Source organism: Mya arenaria, chromosome 6, assembly GCF_026914265.1.
Source record: "Mya arenaria isolate MELC-2E11 chromosome 6, ASM2691426v1".
NCBI lineage: Eukaryota > Metazoa > Mollusca > Bivalvia > Myida > Myidae > Mya > Mya arenaria.
In genome coordinates this window covers 48,630,533-48,650,287 of record NC_069127.1, presented here as the reverse complement: position 1 = coordinate 48,650,287, position 19,755 = coordinate 48,630,533, and the positions used below count along the sequence as shown (strand labels likewise).

Below are 19,755 nucleotides of genomic sequence, written 5' to 3'. Positions count from 1 at the left end.
CTAGATCACGTGATCGTCCATGGTACAACATTGAGACCTACCCCAAACTGACGTTCCCTAGATCACGTGATCGTCAATGGTACAACATTGAGACCTATCTCAAACTGACGTTCCCTAGATCACGTGATACTCCATGGTACAACATTGAGACCTATCCCAAACTGACGTTCCCTAGATCAAGTGATCGTCCATGGTACATAATTGAGATCTATCCCAAACTGACGTTCCCTAGATCACGTGATCGTCCATGGTACATAATTGAGACCTATCCCAAACTGACGTTCCCTAGATCACGTGATCCTCCATGGTACATAATTGAGACCTATCCCAAACTGACGTTCCCTAGATCACGTGATCCTCCATGGTACATAATTGAGACCTATCCCAAACTGACGTTCCCTAGATCACGTGATCGTCCATGGTACATAATTGAGACCTATCCCAAACTGACGTTCCCTAGATCACGTGATCCTCCATGGTACATAATTGAGACCTATCCCAAACTGACGTTCCCTAGATCACGTGATCCTCCATGGTACAACATTGATACCTATCTCAAACTGACGTTCCCTAGATCACGTGATCCTCCATGGTACAACATTGAGACCTATCCCAAACTGACGTTCCACGCGACGTCAATAAACTGAAATCATATTCACTCGGCATCAAGGACTAGCACATCAGTTGATGGCCACTTTTTCCCAGCCTGCATACAATACCAGTTTCGATAATTATTATTGATTTATATTATGTTCATCGTTTTTCAGAGAGAGAGAGAGAGAGAGAGAGAGAGAGAGAGAGAGAGAGAGAGAGAGAGAGAGAGAGTGAGAGAGAGAGAGAGAGAGAGAGAAGGGGGAGGGGGGCGAATGCACGTATCTCCTCCCAAAGCTATGCACTGCTGTACCTCTTAGACATGTAGGCAACGAACTCCATGATGGGCCATCAGTGCACACAATATGTGAATGTCCAATCAATTTATATCCCTCGTAGCATGATATGATCGCTATTTCATCATATGTACTGCCTTTTGGTAGCTCAGCTATTCCATTGGCGGGGGATGGGTTACCGCAGTCTGCAATAATAATTTGTTAAATCGTTATCTACAGTTCGTATCACTCTTTACATAATCAACATAGTGTATGATTAGAACAATGTTTGAGAGGGTTTATTAACTTCAATATCGGAACAGTAGCATGTAGGCGGAGATTCCGTATCTAGCATGCGAATAAATTACAACGCTATTCACGTATGCCGCACGCTAATTATTGAATAAAAGTAATCGTGGCCACTACAATCTTGACTCAAAAAGGAAACTCGCGCTCGTGATAACTTTCAGTAACTCGGGTTGTGGGTGAAGAAATATTACTGATATTGCGAAATATAACAAAAGAAGAAATGTATGCTTTTTGACCAATAACCCGATGTGAAAGATTTGGCAACGCTATTATCTTGTAATCGGCAAACGTCGATTAATTGTTTCGCTAAGTTTGAAATTCGTGACCTTGATAATTGATTTGAGAAAAATCAACAATACGAGTATCAAAACCTTCTTATATTAAAACAATCTGCATTAATAACAAATTGAATATAAATAAAACAATATTCTAACCTTGAATTAAACAGGAAGAACTTGCGCTCCATCCTGATAGCAAACACTCCAAATAAGGAGGGCCATCCAAATCGAATCCTTCATGACAATATATCGTGGCGTTTGCCCCATACACTGTCCCATATGGTATGCTCACATTTGCATTCGGTATTGATAGCTGTCCACAGTCTGAAATAATTAGTGGTTTTAATGGTTACTCAATAAAGATTTGCTTATTTCTTGTTCTATTGTTTACTTGATAAAGTTTACCTGCGTGTAACTTATATGAATTTAAAGCGTCATGACTATGGCTAAACATCGTCTCATCTTCAATTCCGTTTGATAGATTTAAAGGATAATGTTCACAATTTCGCTATGAAAATGGAAACAAACCGTCAGGGGAACATGTTGGAGAATAGCTCCAGGCGCCATCAGCTGTACAGCTTACTACAGACGGTCCCGAAATGACATGTCCTGTGTCGCAAGTAACGGCGAGAACAGAACCATATACTGTTTCAGAACTGTTCACATGTCCAAGCAGAATGTTGAAGTCGCCACAATCTGTAAAAATGTTGTAACAAAGAAATATGCATTGCGTCCCGAAACGACATGTCCTGTGTCGAAATTAACGGCGAGGACAGAGTCATAATTTATACTGTTTCAAACCTGTTTACAAATACAAGCAGACTGTTAAAGTCGCCACACTGTGAACAATAGAAGTTGTAACAAATAAAACATGCATTGTGTAAATCTTCTTGAGATTAAAACATCACGGAGGACAGGAGTTGAATAATTATTATTACCCTTGATTGTACAATCGGGAATATCGCTCCAGTAAGGACCATTGCCGCATGTAATGAACGAACTTCCACTTCTTTCGAAACCGACGTCACAAGAAACAATTGCAACTTCCCCGTATTTCGAACCTCTAGGCGACTCCACTGTTCCATTTGCGATGACGAGTGAACCACAATCTAATTAAGAAAAGGACTTCAAGTTATGTCCAAATGCAAATGGGTAATACTTCTAACGACACTATTTTACAGTGAAAATACATTATACTATTAAAACATTAGGATAAATGCTTGTAATACGAAGGTTACGACAAGTTATTACAAATGCTCGTACAGAGGGTAACAACGTAATAAAATTGTTCGAAAAAAAACTTATATGTACTGATCATTGTTAATCCATGATATAGAAAGACAGAAGGGCATGTCTGAAACCGTTAATATGTAATTTAAGAAAGCTTTGGTTCATTTAAAATATTGTATTCAATGATAAATATTTTCTGTCCGCTGGATTGCGTGTAAACAAACACGCTAACCAACTACCTTACCTTGTAAATCGCATGTTGGAGCGTCGCTCCATCCATTATGAGAACATGTTAAAGATGACGGTCCGCTAATGTTGTATCCTGAATTGCAACCGACGGTTGCTGTCTGGCCGAATGTTGTTCCAGTCAAATCCATGACATAGCCGTTCACAGGTGTAGGGTCACCGCAATCTGAATAAGAATGAAGTCCATCAGAGCAGATAAGGGGTAACAAAAACCGATTCGAATTTTTCGTGTTGTTAAAGTTTCGATTATCAAGATCACCACAGCTATATACTACATGTCTGTATGATAACCTTTTAAACATTCCGGAATCGTATTCCACAATGGACCAGCTAGGCATGTTATTTGTTCGTCGCCTTGTAAAATGTAGCCATCGTCACAGGATACATATGCTACTTCTCCGAACGACTTTCCCTTTGGATAAAGAGCCGTACCATTTTGCGGCGACGGGTCGGAACATTCTGTAAAGAAAACATGACTATTTAGGCGCCTGAATATTACATTTATACGCCACTAACTACTTTTTATTTTTCATAGCTGTACATAGAAATGAATTAGAATGCATTTTCAGAACGATTACACCGAATGCTGTCAATTTGATAAAAACCTTGGATGGTGCATGTTGCCGTGTCATTCCAGCCATCAAGCTCACATATTAAAACCGAGGCACCGCTTATGTCGTATCCCGAATTGCAAGCCAACGTCGCCGTTTGTCCGTATATCGTTCCACCAGATGTCAAAGCATCACCATTTTCAGGAGATGGGTCTCCACAGTCTGAAAGGAATTATGAAATTATTTAGGAATTGAGTATCTTTTTCCATTTGTTTATGATAAGTTAACTATCGCATATGTTTTGGATAGTTGATATATCAATATATGTATGAACTATTATGTTCATATCTATAACAACATTTAACAAATGTAGTTCATTTAATTAACATTTGCTATTCCGTTGTTTAAAGATGGCTGTGCATATGATGGATGTAATTCAATAGTTCAAACTGTGTACTGTCACAAGCTATAGGCAACACAATTAAAACTCACAAAATGTTATATAAGGCTTATACTTGGGTAAACTCTATTAGGTTCACAAAGAGCTGTACTTTGTGAACTCTCACTTTAGAATGGTCTACTTCACAAGGTATGTCATACCATGAGATGTTTGGCATAGCCTTGTGGTGCTTCTAAAGAGAGTTCGGTTAATGTTTTGACTACTAGACCTATTGTTTCCAAATGGTATCTAAATTTTAACTGTATTTTTAAGAAATATTTGTTGTTAAATGTTAATTATTGTGTATCTTTTTTCATTTCCAGATTTAAAAGGGGTTTACAATGAGAAAAGGTTACTCGTACATTAATTCAATTTCAAAGCATTTGATCGATTAAAAATGATCTTGTAAGAGTTGAAAATTTGACTCCCACTTCGAAATCATGTTAAACTCAAAACAATTTAGTAAATATATTTTGTTAACTCTGATACAAAAAACATTTTCACGATAATCTAAAAACAATATAACACAGTTGTCTTCTTTTTCAAGAAACTACCAAAACAGGCACAGTTCTATAATGTTCAGGTAAACAGTGATAATCATGAGAAATACTATAAAAATCATTTACTGTATAATATAAACTTTCACATTGAGGCAATTTAAAGTATTGCAGTTACAAGTTGTTCACATATCGATTTGAGTTTCATTTTTAACACTGCATACGTAGATTCTTCGTGTTCAATGTAACAATACAAACCCAATACACGTAACCCGGAGTTCAGATAACAGTGTTTTCCCATGGCGGTACACATAAAAAGGTTAAAAACAAGCCATTGAATTTAATGAAGCGGATCAATGATTCTGCTGTTTCCAATGTATCGTGTGTATATTAAACGTTACAATTTTGCTTTACAGTGGGATAAGCTTGGGAAACCAGAATATGTAGTCTTGCGGGCGTCTACTATACAATCTTACTCACGCATACATTCACGTAAAAAACACAACGGTTATTTTCTACATACCTTTTACGCATGTTGGGCTGGAACTCCACTTTGGCCCGTCTATGCACACTATCAGCTCATTTCCAACAAGCTTGTATCCATCATTACAGGAAATAACGGCAGTGTTATCATAGGTTTTACCAGACGGTAACGAAGCGAGGCCATTTATTGGAGATGGGTCGTCGCATTCTAAATCAAAAGCACAAACATAGATTGCAGATTTGCGATGTAGAACTGAATTTACAAGACAATTTAAAACTCGTTTGAGCAATGGCATATATTCTGACTATTATAAAGTTTATTAACCTTGAACTGTGCAGTTTGTTGTGTCATTCCAGCCGGCATCATTGCAGATGATGTAGATTGAACCACTGACGGTGTAGCCTTCATTGCAAGATATGGTGGCAGCTTCACCCAGTGTTGTGCCAGTTGGTGTGCTTGATTGGCCATTTTCTGGCTTCGGACTGCCACAATCTGAATGAAAAGAAACATTTGCAGATATGTTACTTTAGCATAGGTATAAAACACATCCATCCATTTTTGTATAAGCATTAATGTGTTCGTCACATAAATAACAAGGAACGTCTTAAATGACATTTTGCTAGTTTGTGTGGCACATGTGCTGTAAGAAGGCAAGTAATACAATCAGTCAAATACAAACACTGAACAAGACTTTGCCTTTCCATAGGAATTGTTCATATCAAACGCCTACCTCTCAAGCAGGTGGGAATGGAACTCCAGTTTCCGTCAGCATTGCACACGGTGTATATTTCTCCAATCATTACGTAACCAAAATCGCATGAAATGAATGCGAGTCCTCCATACGTCGTTCCAGTCGTTAAAGAAGCGGTACCATGTTCAATGGATACATCAAAACAATCTAAAAGTACACAAATGTTTATAGACGTGATATTTTACATCACACTCAATCTAAATGGCATAAACAATTGAAAAACAATAGTGTATGTGACTGTTTAAAAGCAATACAATGACAATTCAGAGATATTCAGTGGTGGAACAAACCTATTATGTCACAAGATGCCACTGGATCCCAACCAGTCGAAAGACACACTGATTGGGTTTGTCCATTTAACGTGTATCCATCGTTGCAGGCGACTGTAGCAGATGCTCCCAGCAATGTTCCATCGGATACGGTAACGTTTGCATTAGCAATTGATAAGCGTCCGCAGTCTTAAAATAAAGTCATGAATCGTTTTGAATGGTATTTCCCTATCCATCATTATAAAACACTTGAAAGAAAACGCATATATATGCAACATAAAGCCAAACACATAAACATAAATGGAGTATAATCAACACTATAAAGTACGATACCATTTTCCACACACGTCGGAATGTCATTCCAGGTACCGTCAGCCTGACATGTTATTTCCGCTGAGGCGGATAGGTCATATCCGTTATCACAAGTTACAGTAACATTTGCACCATATGTTGTAGTAGAATCGGAGACGCTCCCATTCACTGGTGTAGGATCTCCGCAATCTAAATGTGATAATGTACCATTGTCAACAGTTCACAATTGAACAAAGCTAACAAAAACATTGGTATGTATGATAAATATAAGAAATCAGCACACCCCTGACAAATCTATCAATCGAGAACATGTACATTATATCAGCAGTGGAACGACAAATACCCTTGATATCGCATGTTGGAATATCGCTCCATGACGGCCCGTTCTGGCATATTATGAACATGCTACCGGCCAGCTGGTATCCGACATTGCAGATGACAAATGCGTATTTTTCATATTCGGTTCCTCCTGGAGCCTCCACGAAACCATTTGGCACCGACAGTTGGCCGCAATCTGCAATATGCGCTTAACGTATAATACTAACAGACAAAAACAGTTATTTGATCCGTTCTTGACAATTGAACTTCGTAGAATACTGAACTAAAACTCATGAACACAAACATTTCATTTGTACAAGAAAATACCTTGAATGGTACATGTTACATTTGCATCCCAACCATCAGATGTACATGTAAGAGAATCTGGTCCAGTGAGGTTGTAGCCAGTATTGCACGTGACTGATGCCGTCTGATTTAATGTTGTTCCAGAGTTAAACGTTGCTACACCATTCATTGGCGACGGGTCTCCGCAATCTACAAAATTGATAGTAATGGATAATACATTGTGTTTGCAGAACAGATAACACATATAACATTACGTTACATTCCAAGAAATCCGTCTTACTGAAGGAACTCGCCACTTAAACCCAGGTGTTTAATTAAATAGTACCAAACCAATACAATCTTACTCACCTATGTATTCACGTTTACAAACCAACGGTTATTTTCTACATACCTTTTACGCATGTTGGGCTGGAACTCCACTTTGGCCCGTCTATGCACACTATCAGCTCATTTCCAACAAGCTTGTATCCATCATTACAGGAAATAACAGCAGTGTTATCATAGGTTTTACCAGACGGTAACGAAGCGAGGCCATTTATTGGAGATGGGTCGTCGCATTCTAAATCAAAAGCACAAACATAGATTGCAGATTTGCGATGTAGAACTGAATTTACAAGACAATTTAAAACTCGTTTGAGCAATGGCATATATTCTGACTATTATAAAGTTTATTAACCTTGAATTGTGCAGTTTGTTGTGTCATTCCAGCCGGCATCATTGCAGATGATGTAAATTGAACCACTGACGGTGTAGCCTTCATTGCAAGATATGGTGGCAGCTTCACCCAGTGTTGTGCCAGTTGGTGTGCTTGATTGGCCATTTTCTGGCTTCGGGCTGCCACAATCTGAATGAAAAGAAACATTTGCAGATATGTTACTTTAGCATAGGTATAAAACGCATCCATCCATTTTTGTATAAGCATTAATGTGTTCGTCACACAAATAACAAGGAACGTCTTAAATGACATTTTGCTAGTTTGTGTGGCACATGTGCTGTAAGAAGGCAAGTAATACAATCAGTCAAATACAAACACTGAACAAGACTTTGCCTTTCCATAGGAATTGTTCATATCAAACGCCTACCTCTCAAGCAGGTGGGAATGGAACTCCAGTTTCCGTCAGCATTGCACACGGTGTATATTTCTCCAATCATTACGTAACCAAAATCGCATGAAATGAATGCGAGTCCTCCATACGTCGTTCCAGTCGTTAAAGAAGCGGTACCATGTTCAATGGATACATCATAACAATCTAAAAGTACACAAATGTTTAAAGACGTGATATTTTACATCACACTCAATCTAAATGGTATAAACAATTGAAAAACAATAGTGTATGGGACTGTTTAAAAGCAATACAATGACAATTCAGAGATATTCAGTGGTGGAACAAACCTATAATGTCACAAGATGCCACTGGATCCCAACCAGTCGAAAGACACACTGATTGGGTTTGTCCATTTAACGTGTATCCATCGTTGCAGGCGACTGTAGCAGATGCTCCCAGCAATGTTCCATCGGATACGGTAACGTTTGCATTAGCAATTGATAAGCGTCCGCAGTCTTAAAATAAAGTCATGATTCGTTTTGAATGGTATTTCCCTATCCATCATTATAAAACACTTGAAAGAAAACGCATATATATGCAACATAAAGCCAAACACATAAACATAAATGGAGTATAATCAACACTATAAAGTACGATACCATTTTCCACACACGTCGGAATGTCATTCCAGGTACCGTCAGCCTGACATGTTATTTCCGCTGAGGCGGATAGGTCATATCCGTTATCACAAGTTACAGTAACATTTGCACCATATGTTGTAGTAGAATCGGAGACGCTCCCATTCACTGGTGTAGGATCTCCGCAATCTAAATGTGATAATGTACCATTGTCAACAGTTCACAATTGAACAAAGCTAACAAAAACATTGGTATGTATGATAAATATAAGAAATCAGCACACCCCTGACAAATCTATCAATCGAGAACATGTACATTATATCAGCAGTGGAAACACAAATACCCTTGATATCGCATGTTGGAATATCGCTCCATGACGGCCCGTTCTGGCATATTATGAACATGCTACCGGCCAGCTGGTATCCGACATTGCAGATGACAAATGCGTATTTTTCATATTCGGTTCCTCCTGGAGCCTCCACGAAACCATTTGGCACCGACAGTTGGCCGCAATCTGCAATATGCGCTTAACGTATAATACTAACAGACAAAAACAGTTATTTGATCCGTTCTTGACAATTGAACTTCGTAGAATACTGAACTAAAACTCATGAAAACAAACATTTCATTTGTACAAGAAAATACCTTGAATGGTACATGTTACATTTGCATCCCAACCATCAGATGTACATGTAAGAGAATCTGGTCCAGTGAGGTTGTAGCCAGTATTGCACGTGACTGATGCCGTCTGATTTAATGTTGTTCCAGAGTTAAACGTTGCTACACCATTCATTGGCGACGGGTCTCCGCAATCTACAAAATTGATAGTAATGGATAATACATTGTGTTTGCAGAACAGATAACACATATAACATTACGTTCATTCCAAGAAATCCGTCTTACTGAGGAACTCGCCACTTAAACCCAGGTGTTTAATTAAATAGTACCAAACCAATACAATCTTACTCACCTATGTATTCACGTTTACAAACCAACGGTTATTTTCTACATACCTTTTACGCATGTTGGGCTGGAACTCCACTTTGGCCCGTCTATGCACACTATCAGCTCATTTCCAACAAGCTTGTATCCATCATTACAGGAAATAACAGCAGTGTTATCATAGGTTTTACCAGACGGTAACGAAGCGAGGCCATTTATTGGAGATGGGTCGTCGCATTCTAAATCAAAAGCACAAACATAGATTGCAGATTTGCGATGTAGAACTGAATTTACAAGACAATTTAAAACTCGTTTGAGCAATGGCATATATTCTGACTATTATAAAGTTTATTAACCTTGAATTGTGCAGTTTGTTGTGTCATTCCAGCCGGCATCATTGCAGATGATGTAAATTGAACCACTGACGGTGTAGCCTTCATTGCAAGATATGGTGGCAGCTTCACCCAGTGTTGTGCCAGTTGGTGTGCTTGATTGGCCATTTTCTGGCTTCGGGCTGCCACAATCTGAATGAAAAGAAACATTTGCAGATATGTTACTTTAGCATAGGTATAAAACGCATCCATCCATTTTTGTATAAGCATTAATGTGTTCGTCACACAAATAACAAGGAACGTCTTAAATGACATTTTGCTAGTTTGTGTGGCACATGTGCTGTAAGAAGGCAAGTAATACAATCAGTCAAATACAAACACTGAACAAGACTTTGCCTTTCCATAGGAATTGTTCATATCAAACGCCTACCTCTCAAGCAGGTGGGAATGGAACTCCAGTTTCCGTCAGCATTGCACACGGTGTATATTTCTCCAATCATTACGTAACCAAAATCGCATGAAATGAATGCGAGTCCTCCATACGTCGTTCCAGTCGTTAAAGAAGCGGTACCATGTTCAATGGATACATCAAAACAATCTAAAAGTACACAAATGTTTATAGACGTGATATTTTACATCACACTCAATCTAAATGGCATAAACAATTGAAAAACAATAGTGTATGGGACTGTTTAAAAGCAATACAATGACAATTCAGAGATATTCAGTGGTGGAACAAACCTATAATGTCACAAGATGCCACTGGATCCCAACCAGTCGAAAGACACACTGATTGGGTTTGTCCATTTAACGTGTATCCATCGTTGCAGGCGACTGTAGCAGATGCTCCCAGCAATGTTCCATCAGATACGGTAACGTTTGCATTAGCAATTGATAAGCGTCCGCAGTCTTAAAATAAAGTCATGAATCGTTTTGAATGGTATTTCCCTATCCATCATTATAAAACACTTGAAAGAAAACGCATATATATGCAACATAAAGCCAAACACATAAACATAAATGGAGTATAATCAACACTATAAAGTACGATACCATTTTCCACACACGTCGGAATGTCATTCCAGGTACCGTCAGCCTGACATGTTATTTCCGCTGAGGCGGATAGGTCATATCCGTTATCACAAGTTACAGTAACATTTGCACCATATGTTGTAGTAGAATCGGAGACGCTCCCATTCACTGGTGTAGGATCTCCGCAATCTAAATGTGATAATGTACCATTGTCAACAGTTCACAATTGAACAAAGCTAACAAAAACATTGGTATGTATGATAAATATAAGAAATCAGCACACCCCTGACAAATCTATCAATCGAGAACATGTACATTATATCAGCAGTGGAAACACAAATACCCTTGATATCGCATGTTGGAATATCGCTCCATGACGGCCCGTTCTGGCATATTATGAACATGCTACCGGCCAGCTGGTATCCGACATTGCAGATGACAAATGCGTATTTTTCATATTCGGTTCCTCCTGGAGCCTCCACGAAACCATTTGGCACCGACAGTTGGCCGCAATCTGCAATATGCGCTTAACGTATAATACTAACAGACAAAAACAGTTATTTGATCCGTTCTTGACAATTGAACTTCGTAGAATACTGAACTAAAACTCATGAAAACAAACATTTCATTTGTACAAGAAAATACCTTGAATGGTACATGTTACATTTGCATCCCAACCATCAGATGTACATGTAAGAGAATCTGGTCCAGTGAGGTTGTAGCCAGTATTGCACGTGACTGATGCCGTCTGATTTAATGTTGTTCCAGAGTTAAACGTTGCTACACCATTCATTGGCGACGGGTCTCCGCAATCTACAAAATTGATAGTAATGGATAATACATTGTGTTTGCAGAACAGATAACACATATAACATTACGTACATTCCAAGAAATCCGTCTTACAAAGGAACTCGCCACTTAAACCCAGGTGTTTAATTAAATAGTACCAAACCAATACAATCTTACTCACCTATGTATTCACGTTTACAAACCAACGGTTATTTTCTACATACCTTTTACGCATGTTGGGCTGGAACTCCACTTTGGCCCGTCTATGCACACTATCAGCTCATTTCCAACAAGCTTGTATCCATCATTACAGGAAATAACAGCAGTGTTATCATAGGTTTTACCAGACGGTAACGAAGCGAGGCCATTTATTGGAGATGGGTCGTCGCATTCTAAATCAAAAGCACAAACATAGATTGCAGATTTGCGATGTAGAACTGAATTTACAAGACAATTTAAAACTCGTTTGAGCAATGGCATATATTCTGACTATTATAAAGTTTATTAACCTTGAATTGTGCAGTTTGTTGTGTCATTCCAGCCGGCATCATTGCAGATGATGTAAATTGAACCACTGACGGTGTAGCCTTCATTGCAAGATATGGTGGCAGCTTCACCCAGTGTTGTGCCAGTTGGTGTGCTTGATTGGCCATTTTCTGGCTTCGGGCTGCCACAATCTGAATGAAAAGAAACATTTGCAGATATGTTACTTTAGCATAGGTATAAAACGCATCCATCCATTTTTGTATAAGCATTAATGTGTTCGTCACACAAATAACAAGGAACGTCTTAAATGACATTTTGCTAGTTTGTGTGGCACATGTGCTGTAAGAAGGCAAGTAATACAATCAGTCAAATACAAACACTGAACAAGACTTTGCCTTTCCATAGGAATTGTTCATATCAAACGCCTACCTCTCAAGCAGGTGGGAATGGAACTCCAGTTTCCGTCAGCATTGCACACGGTGTATATTTCTCCAATCATTACGTAACCAAAATCGCATGAAATGAATGCGAGTCCTCCATACGTCGTTCCAGTCGTTAAAGAAGCGGTACCATGTTCAATGGATACATCAAAACAATCTAAAAGTACACAAATGTTTATAGACGTGATATTTTACATCACACTCAATCTAAATGGCATAAACAATTGAAAAACAATAGTGTATGTGACTGTTTAAAAGCAATACAATGACAATTCAGAGATATTCAGTGGTGGAACAAACCTATAATGTCACAAGATGCCACTGGATCCCAACCAGTCGAAAGACACACTGATTGGGTTTGTCCATTTAACGTGTATCCATCGTTGCAGGCGACTGTAGCAGATGCTCCCAGCAATGTTCCATCAGATACGGTAACGTTTGCATTAGCAATTGATAAGCGTCCGCAGTCTTAAAATAAAGTCATGAATCGTTTTGAATGGTATTTCCCTATCCATCATTATAAAACACTTGAAAGAAAACGCATATATATGCAACATAAAGCCAAACACATAAACATAAATGGAGTATAATCAACACTATAAAGTACGATACCATTTTCCACACACGTCGGAATGTCATTCCAGGTACCGTCAGCCTGACATGTTATTTCCGCTGAGGCGGATAGGTCATATCCGTTATCACAAGTTACAGTAACATTTGCACCATATGTTGTAGTAGAATCGGAGACGCTCCCATTCACTGGTGTAGGATCTCCGCAATCTAAATGTGATAATGTACCATTGTCAACAGTTCACAATTGAACAAAGCTAACAAAAACATTGGTATGTATGATAAATATAAGAAATCAGCACACCCCTGACAAATCTATCAATCGAGAACATGTACATTATATCAGCAGTGGAAACACAAATACCCTTGATATCGCATGTTGGAATATCGCTCCATGACGGCCCGTTCTGGCATATTATGAACATGCTACCGGCCAGCTGGTATCCGACATTGCAGATGACAAATGCGTATTTTTCATATTCGGTTCCTCCTGGAGCCTCCACGAAACCATTTGGCACCGACAGTTGGCCGCAATCTGCAATATGCGCTTAACGTATAATACTAACAGACAAAAACAGTTATTTGATCCGTTCTTGACAATTGAACTTCGTAGAATACTGAACTAAAACTCATGAAAACAAACATTTCATTTGTACAAGAAAATACCTTGAATGGTACATGTTACATTTGCATCCCAACCATCAGATGTACATGTAAGAGAATCTGGTCCAGTGAGGTTGTAGCCAGTATTGCACGTGACTGATGCCGTCTGATTTAATGTTGTTCCAGAGTTAAACGTTGCTACACCATTCATTGGCGACGGGTCTCCGCAATCTACAAAATTGATAGTAATGGATAATACATTGTGTTTGCAGAACAGATAACACATATAACATTACGTACATTCCAAGAAATCCGTCTTACAAAGGAACTCGCCACTTAAACCCAGGTGTTTAATTAAATAGTACCAAACCAATACAATCTTACTCACCTATGTATTCACGTTTACAAACCAACGGTTATTTTCTACATACCTTTTACGCATGTTGGGCTGGAACTCCACTTTGGCCCGTCTATGCACACTATCAGCTCATTTCCAACAAGCTTGTATCCATCATTACAGGAAATAACAGCAGTGTTATCATAGGTTTTACCAGACGGTAACGAAGCGAGGCCATTTATTGGAGATGGGTCGTCGCATTCTAAATCAAAAGCACAAACATAGATTGCAGATTTGCGATGTAGAACTGAATTTACAAGACAATTTAAAACTCGTTTGAGCAATGGCATATATTCTGACTATTATAAAGTTTATTAACCTTGAATTGTGCAGTTTGTTGTGTCATTCCAGCCGGCATCATTGCAGATGATGTAAATTGAACCACTGACGGTGTAGCCTTCATTGCAAGATATGGTGGCAGCTTCACCCAGTGTTGTGCCAGTTGGTGTGCTTGATTGGCCATTTTCTGGCTTCGGGCTGCCACAATCTGAATGAAAAGAAACATTTGCAGATATGTTACTTTAGCATAGGTATAAAACGCATCCATCCATTTTTGTATAAGCATTAATGTGTTCGTCACACAAATAACAAGGAACGTCTTAAATGACATTTTGCTAGTTTGTGTGGCACATGTGCTGTAAGAAGGCAAGTAATACAATCAGTCAAATACAAACACTGAACAAGACTTTGCCTTTCCATAGGAATTGTTCATATCAAACGCCTACCTCTCAAGCAGGTGGGAATGGAACTCCAGTTTCCGTCAGCATTGCACACGGTGTATATTTCTCCAATCATTACGTAACCAAAATCGCATGAAATGAATGCGAGTCCTCCATACGTCGTTCCAGTCGTTAAAGAAGCGGTACCATGTTCAATGGATACATCATAACAATCTAAAAGTACACAAATGTTTATAGACGTGATATTTTACATCACACTCAATCTAAATGGTATAAACAATTGAAAAACAATAGTGTATGTGACTGTTTAAAAGCAATACAATGACAATTCAGAGATATTCAGTGGTGGAACAAACCTATAATGTCACAAGATGCCACTGGATCCCAACCAGTCGAAAGACACACTGATTGGGTTTGTCCATTTAACGTGTATCCATCGTTGCAGGCGACTGTAGCAGATGCTCCCAGCAATGTTCCATCAGATACGGTAACGTTTGCATTAGCAATTGATAAGCGTCCGCAGTCTTAAAATAAAGTCATGAATCGTTTTGAATGGTATTTCCCTATCCATCATTATAAAACACTTGAAAGAAAACGCATATATATGCAACATAAAGCCAAACACATAAACATAAATGGAGTATAATCAACACTATAAAGTACGATACCATTTTCCACACACGTCGGAATGTCATTCCAGGTACCGTCAGCCTGACATGTTATTTCCGCTGAGGCGGATAGGTCATATCCGTTATCACAAGTTACAGTAACATTTGCACCATATGTTGTAGTAGAATCGGAGACGCTCCCATTCACTGGTGTAGGATCTCCGCAATCTAAATGTGATAATGTACCATTGTCAACAGTTCACAATTGAACAAAGCTAACAAAAACATTGGTATGTATGATAAATATAAGAAATCAGCACACCCCTGACAAATCTATCAATCGAGAACATGTACATTATATCAGCAGTGGAACGACAAATACCCTTGATATCGCATGTTGGAATATCGCTCCATGACGGCCCGTTCTGGCATATTATGAACATGCTACCGGCCAGCTGGTATCCGACATTGCAGATGACAAATGCGTATTTTTCATATTCGGTTCCTCCTGGAGCCTCCACGAAACCATTTGGCACCGACAGTTGGCCGCAATCTGCAATATGCGCTTAACGTATAATACTAACAGACAAAAACAGTTATTTGATCCGTTCTTGACAATTGAACTTCGTAGAATACTGAACTAAAACTCATGAAAACAAACATTTCATTTGTACAAGAAAATACCTTGAATGGTACATGTTACATTTGCATCCCAACCATCAGATGTACATGTAAGAGAATCTGGTCCAGTGAGGTTGTAGCCAGTATTGCACGTGACTGATGCCGTCTGATTTAATGTTGTTCCAGAGTTAAACGTTGCTACACCATTCATTGGCGACGGGTCTCCGCAATCTACAAAATTGATAGTAATGGATAATACATTGTGTTTGCAGAACAGATAACACATATAACATTACGTACATTCCAAGAAATCCGTCTTACAAAGGAACTCGCCACTTAAACCCAGGTGTTTAATTAAATAGTACCAAACCAATACAATCTTACTCACCTATGTATTCACGTTTACAAACCAACGGTTATTTTCTACATACCTTTTACGCATGTTGGGCTGGAACTCCACTTTGGCCCGTCTATGCACACTATCAGCTCATTTCCAACAAGCTTGTATCCATCATTACAGGAAATAACAGCAGTGTTATCATAGGTTTTACCAGACGGTAACGAAGCGAGGCCATTTATTGGAGATGGGTCGTCGCATTCTAAATCAAAAGCACAAACATAGATTGCAGATTTGCGATGTAGAACTGAATTTACAAGACAATTTAAAACTCGTTTGAGCAATGGCATATATTCTGACTATTATAAAGTTTATTAACCTTGAATTGTGCAGTTTGTTGTGTCATTCCAGCCGGCATCATTGCAGATGATGTAAATTGAACCACTGACGGTGTAGCCTTCATTGCAAGATATGGTGGCAGCTTCACCCAGTGTTGTGCCAGTTGGTGTGCTTGATTGGCCATTTTCTGGCTTCGGGCTGCCACAATCTGAATGAAAAGAAACATTTGCAGATATGTTACTTTAGCATAGGTATAAAACGCATCCATCCATTTTTGTATAAGCATTAATGTGTTCGTCACACAAATAACAAGGAACGTCTTAAATGACATTTTGCTAGTTTGTGTGGCACATGTGCTGTAAGAAGGCAAGTAATACAATCAGTCAAATACAAACACTGAACAAGACTTTGCCTTTCCATAGGAATTGTTCATATCAAACGCCTACCTCTCAAGCAGGTGGGAATGGAACTCCAGTTTCCGTCAGCATTGCACACGGTGTATATTTCTCCAATCATTACGTAACCAAAATCGCATGAAATGAATGCGAGTCCTCCATACGTCGTTCCAGTCGTTAAAGAAGCGGTACCATGTTCAATGGATACATCAAAACAATCTAAAAGTACACAAATGTTTATAGACGTGATATTTTACATCACACTCAATCTAAATGGCATAAACAATTGAAAAACAATAGTGTATGTGACTGTTTAAAAGCAATACAATGACAATTCAGAGATATTCAGTGGTGGAACAAACCTATAATGTCACAAGATGCCACTGGATCCCAACCAGTCGAAAGACACACTGATTGGGTTTGTCCATTTAACGTGTATCCATCGTTGCAGGCGACTGTAGCAGATGCTCCCAGCAATGTTCCATCAGATACGGTAACGTTTGCATTAGCAATTGATAAGCGTCCGCAGTCTTAAAATAAAGTCATGAATCGTTTTGAATGGTATTTCCCTATCCATCATTATAAAACACTTGAAAGAAAACGCATACATATGCAACATAAAGCCAAACACATAAACATGAATGGAGTATAATCAACACTATAAAGTACGATACCATTTTCCACACACGTCGGAATGTCATTCCAGGTACCGTCAGCCTGACATGTTATTTCCGCTGAGGCGGATAGGTCATATCCGTTATCACAAGTTACAGTAACATTTGCACCATATGTTGTAGTAGAATCGGAGACGCTCCCATTCACTGGTGTAGGATCTCCGCAGTCTGTTTATTAATTACAAATGCCGGAATGAATTTAAGATATGAAATTGATGTAAGATGCTAGAATAATATTTAATAAACACTTACAGAATATACCTATCTTTGATCAGCTATTATGTTCTTGAAATACCATTACTTCAAGAAAGGCATAGCAGAGACACGACTTTTTCAGGACCACCTTATACAGTAAATGACTGATAATGAGGTAGATATCCCGTTTTATTGACTTTTGAATGGGGATATCTAGTCCATAAAACGGTGTTTACACATTTATGTCATCAGTTATAATTGTTTCAAATTATGCTTTCAGTAATAATCTCAATAATTACGTCCAAACATCTCCGTTTAAAGACAGGATGTAAGTGATGTTAATTCTTATTCTAGTCGTCATTTCTTCGCTTAGTGTAGCAAATCGTGATGTAATATCCTGGTACACGTGCGGTTGATTAATATCACTTTTGTCAGTATATATCACATTCGTTTGTATGTCACGTGACAGCCTTTAGACCAATGAAGTTGCAAAAATATACCATGCATTTTAGTCCCAATGATTATATATCATAGTCTGTCAATTAACATAAGTCATTAGAAATCTCAAATCGGATACCATTATCTTAAAGCTGCACTCTCACAGATTGACCATTTTAACAACTTTTTTTTTTTTGTCTTGGAAAGAGAAAATGTTCGCGTAAATATCTGCAAACCAATGATATAAGATTGCTGACAAAATATCAGATCGTAGATTTTCTCATATTTCCGTTCGAAAATTAACCGTTACTAACGGTTTAAGAAAAAATGCATTAAACATCATTTTTGAACTTAAATATAAATGTATTCGATCTGATTATTTGTCAGCAGTCTTATAGTACTGGTTTCCATGGATTTTCGCAAAAAAAATGGCTCGTTCCAAGACCAACAAAAAAGAAGTTGTCAAAACGTTCTATCTGTGAATATGCAGCTTTAAATACCTTTTATTTCACACGAATATGTGCCACTCCATGTACTGTTACTCTGGCACGTGACAAATGAGTTGCCGACTAAAGTGTAACCAGTTTTGCAATAAATCAATGCAAGCTCTGTGTACGTAGTTCCTTTCGGGAATTCGGATGTTCCGTTTGTAACAACTGGAATACCACAGTCTGAAATTAAAATTTCATTTTTAGTGACGTTTAAATATTTTGTAATACGTGTAATAAGCACCAATTTCTTCCCAACGACAAGTATTATTTAAACCTTCGATTGTGTATATTCCCTAGAAAGCTTGGTCGTATGCTGCTCTCAAACTTGTGCAGTTTTATATATATATATATATATATATATATATATATATATATATATATATATATATATATATATATATATATATATACACTTTTGAATAAGAAAACACGCGCCATGAGGAGGGGATGCCAATAAATGTCTCAATTGATATGTAGGAATGTTACCATTGATGTCACACGTGGCTGAAGAGTTCCATCCGCCGCCTGTACATACCACTACCGTATCGCCCGAAAGTGTATACCCGTTGTTACACGCTAGCGTCGCTGTCTCCCCCAGTGTAGTAGCTGTGTATGTAGAGGCACCATTTTCAGGTACAGGGTCTCCACAGTCTAAAGACAAATAAACAAGTTGTTAAAGCATTATACACAACCAACGTAACTTAAGACGTAAATTCTGTGCCTGAGCTTGTCTAAGTATGTAGGTAAAACCCTGAAATATGAGAGTACAGTGCTTTATTAATAATAAAGTTATAAAATGTTCCATACTGTAAAACATTCGTCGTCATGATATTCTCTCGAGTTATG

At 38.4% G+C, this 19,755-nt stretch overlaps 1 protein-coding gene across 1 annotated transcript in view; it reads right to left on the bottom strand.

Annotated features, from left to right (window-relative positions):
* LOC128237851 (CUB and sushi domain-containing protein 3-like) overlaps window positions 1–17,927 on the bottom strand; it is a 32,432-nt gene extending 14,505 nt beyond the window's left edge. The window contains exons 1-47 of the mRNA XM_052953430.1: window positions 17,786–17,927; window positions 17,474–17,641; window positions 17,163–17,330; window positions 16,757–16,924; window positions 16,472–16,639; window positions 16,104–16,271; window positions 15,802–15,972; window positions 15,480–15,647; window positions 15,168–15,335; window positions 14,857–15,024; window positions 14,451–14,618; window positions 14,166–14,333; window positions 13,798–13,965; window positions 13,496–13,666; window positions 13,174–13,341; window positions 12,862–13,029; window positions 12,551–12,718; window positions 12,145–12,312; window positions 11,860–12,027; window positions 11,492–11,659; window positions 11,190–11,360; window positions 10,868–11,035; window positions 10,556–10,723; window positions 10,245–10,412; window positions 9,839–10,006; window positions 9,554–9,721; window positions 9,186–9,353; window positions 8,884–9,054; window positions 8,562–8,729; window positions 8,250–8,417; window positions 7,939–8,106; window positions 7,533–7,700; window positions 7,248–7,415; window positions 6,878–7,045; window positions 6,576–6,746; window positions 6,254–6,421; window positions 5,942–6,109; window positions 5,631–5,798; window positions 5,225–5,392; window positions 4,940–5,107; window positions 3,535–3,702; window positions 3,221–3,388; window positions 2,928–3,095; window positions 2,392–2,562; window positions 1,982–2,149; window positions 1,610–1,777; window positions 905–1,072 (exon numbers count right to left, since the gene is read on the bottom strand). Of these exons, the coding sequence (XP_052809390.1) occupies window positions 905–1,072; window positions 1,610–1,777; window positions 1,982–2,149; window positions 2,392–2,562; window positions 2,928–3,095; window positions 3,221–3,388; window positions 3,535–3,702; window positions 4,940–5,107; window positions 5,225–5,392; window positions 5,631–5,798; window positions 5,942–6,109; window positions 6,254–6,421; window positions 6,576–6,746; window positions 6,878–7,045; window positions 7,248–7,415; window positions 7,533–7,700; window positions 7,939–8,106; window positions 8,250–8,417; window positions 8,562–8,729; window positions 8,884–9,054; window positions 9,186–9,353; window positions 9,554–9,721; window positions 9,839–10,006; window positions 10,245–10,412; window positions 10,556–10,723; window positions 10,868–11,035; window positions 11,190–11,360; window positions 11,492–11,659; window positions 11,860–12,027; window positions 12,145–12,312; window positions 12,551–12,718; window positions 12,862–13,029; window positions 13,174–13,341; window positions 13,496–13,666; window positions 13,798–13,965; window positions 14,166–14,333; window positions 14,451–14,618; window positions 14,857–15,024; window positions 15,168–15,335; window positions 15,480–15,647; window positions 15,802–15,972; window positions 16,104–16,271; window positions 16,472–16,639; window positions 16,757–16,924; window positions 17,163–17,232 (7,480 nt within the window). The 5' untranslated portion in view covers window positions 17,233–17,330; window positions 17,474–17,641; window positions 17,786–17,927. The remainder of the gene's footprint in view (window positions 1–904; window positions 1,073–1,609; window positions 1,778–1,981; window positions 2,150–2,391; window positions 2,563–2,927; window positions 3,096–3,220; window positions 3,389–3,534; window positions 3,703–4,939; window positions 5,108–5,224; window positions 5,393–5,630; window positions 5,799–5,941; window positions 6,110–6,253; window positions 6,422–6,575; window positions 6,747–6,877; window positions 7,046–7,247; window positions 7,416–7,532; window positions 7,701–7,938; window positions 8,107–8,249; window positions 8,418–8,561; window positions 8,730–8,883; window positions 9,055–9,185; window positions 9,354–9,553; window positions 9,722–9,838; window positions 10,007–10,244; window positions 10,413–10,555; window positions 10,724–10,867; window positions 11,036–11,189; window positions 11,361–11,491; window positions 11,660–11,859; window positions 12,028–12,144; window positions 12,313–12,550; window positions 12,719–12,861; window positions 13,030–13,173; window positions 13,342–13,495; window positions 13,667–13,797; window positions 13,966–14,165; window positions 14,334–14,450; window positions 14,619–14,856; window positions 15,025–15,167; window positions 15,336–15,479; window positions 15,648–15,801; window positions 15,973–16,103; window positions 16,272–16,471; window positions 16,640–16,756; window positions 16,925–17,162; window positions 17,331–17,473; window positions 17,642–17,785) is intronic.
* Between the last annotated feature and the right edge of the window lie 1,828 nt (window positions 17,928–19,755).